Below are 7034 nucleotides of genomic sequence, written 5' to 3' on the forward strand. Positions count from 1 at the left end.
GGTAATTGACAATTTGACACCGAGTAATCAATTTCGTCTACCCATAACATAACATTCCTAGCTTGTTGAGATGGACAAATCTAGATTTTTTTTGAAAAAGTTGTTCTTTCTACGTACTACGTATGAAAGTGCAATGTACCGAAATTTCATTTTCTTACTACATATACTCCATAAAATAATAATCTGACTTTCAGACTTCACCATCTTTTGGTTGGTTCCTTGTTAAATAAAGGAAAGGAAAGGAAGAAGGAAGATGGGAAGGAGATGAGGTTGTTTTTTCACATATCAATCACACGTATCAACTAAAAGATAAATAGCTAAAAAATAAATAAAAAGTACCATTCATGTTAAAAAAAATATCATTCTGTAAAAAAAAAAAAAAAAAAAAAAAAAGTACCATTTTTGTTTTAAAAAGCACAATTTAATTTCTTTTTTGTCATTTTTCCTATTTTGTCTTTTGTTCTGATATGTCTTTGCCCATACATATCTGATATGTCCTTGTACTTTCTCGGGAGGAGATACGTAATCATTGAATATTGTAACAGACAAATCCTTTTTTAATTATCCAAATCATGACTATGCATGTATTCTTTCACTTGCTTATATTCACCTCAAAAATATGCAAATATACAAGAAAATTAGCTTTAGGTGAAAATACAAGAATGCCGACTTCTTTACAGACATACATACATACATACATTAAGAAGCTATGTTGTCGCTAATACTCCTTCTGTACGTTGCATTGTCGTATATGTTATGATGTAGACGCGACTGTGACCACAATTATCCTTTACAACTAGATTTGGCAGGCATCGCCGAAGCCAAAATCCACCAGCTCACCACATACCTAGTATACCACATACTCTGTAATAGATACAACTTTCATTTGGTTCACAAGTAGGTAGTGGGAAAAATCTTGGACTATTGGTGTCACATCTTCCTCACTCCTGGAAATGATAGCACATTAACAAGTGGAGGACTGAGGATCAAAGGGGATTCAAAGGTTGCCTCTTAAAATTATTGCAACAAATCAGTTTATAGCAATGAAATAATACTATACCTCTGAAGGATTTGAACTTGTGGCTTCAGCAGTACCATCTGTAAGTCTTGCTTCTGATTTCTTATTTGATAACCTAGCAATAACAAAACCCGAACAAAATGTCAGCGTCAAGCAAACACAGAGTTTATAAACATGATATTTGTAGGGTAATATGGATGCAAACAGGCATCATTCACCCCCACAGGCTTTACATAGGTCCACAAGGCAATTGAAAACAGAGGACTGAAATTCACAAAGTTTTTTTTCTTCACTTTTGCCATTAAAGTGGCCAGAAAGAAGCAGTTGACCTATTTCTTGAGGCAATTTTGAACTTTCTTCACCAATCCTACACATGAGGATTTAGCAAATTCGAGTCTTAAGGGGACATTGTCAGTCTATAGTGAAGACCAACAAACGACCTGAACCCCTTCTAGGTAGTAGGATCCCCTACCCGGTCCGAGATTTCTAGGGTTATAGCCAGATGAATGTTATGTTTCTTCAACAAGACTCAGTTTGATCACTAGCAGAGTAGCAGCGGATGAAATCACATCACACTTATCTGGCTTCATTATTTTCCTTTTTTTCTTGACTACCACAATTATCATTTGGCAACTGGTACTATTTGGTACACCGTACACCTCAGAATAATTCAAGTAATGGCATCAGAAGAATGCACGTTAACTCGTTAAGAGTTCATGTGATGCAAGTCATGTAACATTGATGCCATCAGCTCTGCTAATGGTGAGCTTCCATTCTTAACATCTAACATAAAATGGGATCTTTACCAACCTATTTGAAAGCATATACGCACCAGCTGCACCACTAAGTTGAGCAAGCAATTAGCACGCAAAACTTTCCAGTCAGATTGCAAGAATGACACAAAACAATACTCTAACTAACCATTGACCATTAGACACTGTCAAACATTCCATATGCACCAAGCCCCAATTGAATTATGTGGAGGAATTGAGTAAACTGCTTCAAATGCAAAATATTTATGGAGGGCATCTAGGTTATTTAGCAACAAGCCAACAAGAGACATCGTTCCCTACGTGAAATGACCTAGTTGCGGGTACGTGTCAAAAGCAGCAAACAAACCCAAATTCAGAACAATAAGTGATTTGTAGCTTACGTTGAAAGTATTGTCACCCATATAAGCTCCACACAATCAACCCAAAGCAGCCTTTGTTCCACGGGAATGACACCATAAGTCACAAGATGTGCGAAAGGCCAAAGCTTCCATCCTGCCTGTAAAGCAATGTCAGTAGATTTATTAACACGAGTAATGAAAAAGAAGAGTACAACTAGAAACGGTTCAGAAAACATCATTGCAGCTCCAAATGTATCCCAAACATTTTTGGAAGCCAAAGTGAAGGCCAGCAGCTAATATCTAGATTTGTGGTTTCTACAAGAAGTTTTGAATCAGTAGCTAACAGAGTAACGGTCAAGAGTTTACCCACTTAATGTTCTGAATTAACAAACTTGTTGAAGTTCTACTTAAAGTCGGTATATCAGTAGCTAGCAGTCAAGATTTAAACCCACTTCAAGTAGACCTTCAACATCCTCAAAGTATGGATTTAGTTTTGCATCTACTTATCTTAATGTCTCAACATGCTCCTAGATTCATGGAGTAGTATTTAACAGCTGAAACTTCCTACTCCATATCTGGCTGCTCAATTATTGTACAAGGCCGCCTCATAAGGTCTCTTGAGAATGGATAGGGAATTGGAACTATAATGATGCAACTTTCAGTAAATAAAATAGAACAGTTGTACGTGGATAAAATAAGTAAGACAAGGCAAGAGGAATTTGTAACATGGCTATAAAAAGGTAACGAGTGACATTGGAACGGAATATTAATTTAGGATCTACACATATAAGACAAGACTCTCATTATGTAATGTTTACAGGCTAACCTTGTACTAATGTAGTAATGTATAGTAATATGCAGATCCAAATTGCAATAATAACAATCAGAAAAATAACTGTGTTATACAAAGTATATAAAAGAAAGAAACTACTTACAGTGAGCATGGGAAAGAATGTTGCCTTTAGTTCTTTGAAAATACTAACTGGTGATTCTAATCGCAAGAACCCTAAAACTATAAAATAAATACTATTCCAAATTGCTGCCCAAACAGTTTGATCAAAGGCAACTTTTATAAGAACAGCCCACCAGTCTTGGAATGGAAATACTGCCTGAAATAGACACACTCATCAAGACCACAACCATAAAAGGAATCATAGAAGATACTACGATAAATACATTTTAACAGTGGAAAGTTTTTCAATAAACAATACCTCACACAATTCGTAATAGTAATGAGAAAGAGAACCATGCAAAGCAAATCCAGTAAGTCCAGATCTCAACATGCGGGTGCGATCAAATTCAAAAAGTCGTTTCCCTTCATAGCACTGTAATTAAAAGAAGTAAGTAATTAGCAGGAGCATATTGAGATCATCCAACTACGAATAAGAAACAACCACTAACCACAACAACTAACCTGCGCTATCCAATCCCCCAAGGAGTACACTACTCCACTAATCACCATTTTTGCTATTACAGGATTGGTTTTAAGAATTTCTTCATAAGCACTCCAGTTGTGTTGCGGAGCATATCTCAGTATTTCATAAACCGTCCATCCCTGAAAGCAAGATACATAGGTAATGAACCAGAGACTTCTACAGATTCTTTTAAAAAGACAGTCCAATGAATAGATATCTTCAATGAATAAAATATGTTACGAAAAAACAAAAGTAATTCAGAAGATTTTCCATTGATAACATGACATCTTCATATAAAATCACAATCCAAATAGAACGGAAATGGAGCGGTTAAGGCATAACCAATTAACCATCTCATTTTGACCGGGAGCATTGATAGGAACCTTATAAGCACAGAAAAGTCATTTCAAATGTCAGCAACTAGTAAAATCTCAACTCTAAAACTTACAATTCATGTTCAGCTTCAGCTCAAAGCTATGTTTATTAAACCGAAACCTTTATTTCATGAAGTCTTTCAAACATAAAGGGAATAAACATCAAATTCCACCATAAAATACAACCCAAATTCCAGCTAGCTTCGCAGCTACTCCCCCCATCTCAATATCAACTTCAGCAACTACCAATCCATTTGTTCCATGAGCTCATAAACAGCATACATGAACACACCCAATAAAACTACAATATTTTTAAAATAAAAACATTTCCCTACACTTCCATACCTAACAAATGAATTACTAATACACCGGCTTTGTTCTTATCACCTTAAAAGACATGAAGTTCCAGGGGAAAACAAAGTTCAGATTAGTTCTGATAAGTTCAATAAAGGGCTGCCTAAGTTCAATTCACAACTAAATAAATCTCCGATAAGTTTCGATAAATTTGGATAAGTTCAGTTGACGATTTTCAACACACAGAGGACGAAGCCTAAGCTAAAAATCACAAGAGGGATAAACAAGAGAAGGCAGGTGATTACTATACATTAAACAAAAAGTCAAAAAGCAAAATCTAAACAAACAGGCAAAACCCATTAACATGATTAACGATCAGCTCAAAATTAATAATTCAAAATACATTAACAGATAAATTAATTGATAAAAAAAAAAGAACGATTCAGAAAAATAAAAGGAAAGTCACAGGAATTAGGAGACTTACATGCCAATAATCATGGTCAACAGTGAGCAACTTCGTCAAAGCAAAAGTACCAGCAGCAAGAACAATAGAAGCATTAATAAATCTATCCATCATCTTTTCCAAGTTTTCACCACCATTTCCTTGCCCATCACCACCACCACCTCCGCCGCCTGAAACACCCTCCAACGACAACTGCCCATCAAACCCACCAACCACCGCACCTCCGTCGATCATTTCTCTCTCCCGAACAATAATCAAATCTCCCTCGGGTTGGCCATTGAAATCCTGGCTCTTCACTGGGATAACATCGAACTCTCTCCCGGTGACAGCGGAAGGGACGGCGGAGGAACGACGGAGGGTGGTGGGGAGGGTTACTAGGGTTGATGGTTTGGGGGATTTTGTGGGTTTTACAGGTTTGGTAAGAGGAGGAAGAGATTGAGGTAAAATTGCGCGAAAGGAAGCCATTAATTGAAGGTTGGAGTTGAAGGAAGAAACAGAGGACGACAACCAGTCGACGTGTTGTCTCCGACTCACCAAAAAAAGTCGAGGAGACAGAATATGATTTTTTTTTTTATATGCGTCGGAAATTCTATTCTATTTTTTAAAACTTTTTTTATTTAAGTAGAGAAATGGGAATTTTGGTAACCACAAAAAAAATGTGATCCAAAACTTTTCACGCAATTATGTTGACAAATACTTTGATCATTTTAATGAGGATGGCCCAAATGGGAAAAGGCTACATGTACTGTACAAGATTATTTTGTACACCACTATTAATTTGTTGATACATCATTAAAATTATTGAAAAATGAGAATGAAAGACAATATATATGTCATATCAACCAATAGAATAGCGTTATGTACAAGATGTCTTGTACACTAGGTGTACATATAGTAGGATCCGGCCAAACAGGGTGAATGGGAGATAGTACATCTTTAATTACCGTCTTGTCGGTGAATTATAGATAAATTAAGCAACCGTTTAGGAATGAAAATCCATTTTGATAACAAACTCTTTGATCCGTATACTTTCGTTTTGGAATTGTATATTTTTGTGATGTTTAGGAGTGAATATATAATTTGAAAAGGCTATTTTTAAATGTCGTCCTGATTTTAATTTGACACGATTCTATTTTATTGTTGACAAAAATTAATGTGGGCGGTCTCCCTTTCTCGAAAATGGAAAAAGCGTGAACATTCAATTGCACCTGGCATATGGGGGGCACCGAAATTGTGAAAATTTACCTAGCCTACGGGATACGGAGCGTATGTGACCCATGGCCACCACGGTGGGTGTGTAGCCAGTTTTCTCTTCACTCATGAGATGCGATTATTGGTTTACGTGAAGTATAAGGCAATGCTAGGTAATAATTAACCGATCAATACCTAGTATTTAAAAAAGAAAACCAACTTTCTTTTTACGACACGTAAGCAATACAATTTTGAAGACACGTGGCGGACACATAATCATGACCACTTAGAAGACATGTGGCCAAGAATATATACTCAATTCTTCATTTAAAACATAATAAGTCACCTCAACATTTCATCCTTCCCTTTCCAATTTTAGTTTACCAATGTTTAGAACAATTTAATTAGATGAATCAAGAATGAGAAACGTTTCAGATGGTTATAATATTCTGGTTAATGAATTTGACTATTTATTAAACCTACATGTTTACAATTTTTTATAGACCGGTATTCCTCCCTGACTTATTTTGCTAAATTTCTTCATTTTGAAGAATTTTATTATTTTTCTATAGGTGGGTGGAAATTAAAATTATGTTATGAACTTCTAATTCATGTCCACCCCATTGTTTTTTGGAAAAATATTTCTTCTAATGAGGTTGGTATTAGTTAAAGCTATCATTATATTCATTTTTTTAGCCCATTTAAATCAACAGTGCATCTTCTTTGCATCCTGTTGCATGACTTGCCTCAAGCGTCATCATTTTTTTTAGTTCTTTTACAAACGACTTGAAAAACCGACAAACATGGATGCATTTTTGTTTTGAAACCTATATGACATCTACTACTACCACACCCCCAAACTCTATAAGCATAATTTCGAGTTTTAAAAAAATGGTTTAGTATTTGATATATATTTTCCAGAATTTTGACATATCATGTGTCGTTCTTGATCACAACTCTTAATTCTTAGGTCATTTTCCTTTTGGGTATTTTTCTTGATTGTGATGCAAAGGATAGGGTGCGAAACTTCATGTATACCTTGCAACTGAAACATAGTTTTTAATCCAATAAACAACAATGGTGAATTTCTTAGCATATTGAAGATTTGTTGATTTCTTTGGTTTAATTCAAAGAATACATATGCTTAACTTAGTTACTCCGTACTAGC

General features: G+C 35.5%; 1 protein-coding gene across 1 annotated transcript; it reads right to left on the reverse strand.

Moving 5' to 3' along the window:
• Positions 1 to 680: 680 nt before the first annotated feature.
• LOC110803528 (protein SYM1) lies at positions 681 to 5263 on the reverse strand. Its single transcript, XM_022009041.2, has 7 exons — positions 4697 to 5263; positions 3544 to 3684; positions 3341 to 3454; positions 3065 to 3238; positions 2172 to 2287; positions 1061 to 1133; positions 681 to 947 (listed from the first exon to the last, which is right to left on the reverse strand). Exons 1-7 carry the CDS (start codon positions 5138 to 5140, stop codon positions 942 to 944), a joined length of 1068 nt encoding a protein of 355 aa, XP_021864733.2. The 5' UTR covers positions 5141 to 5263; the 3' UTR covers positions 681 to 941.
• Positions 5264 to 7034: the final 1771 nt, after the last annotated feature.

This window comes from Spinacia oleracea, chromosome 4 (assembly GCF_020520425.1).
Source record: "Spinacia oleracea cultivar Varoflay chromosome 4, BTI_SOV_V1, whole genome shotgun sequence".
NCBI lineage: Eukaryota > Viridiplantae > Streptophyta > Magnoliopsida > Caryophyllales > Amaranthaceae > Spinacia > Spinacia oleracea.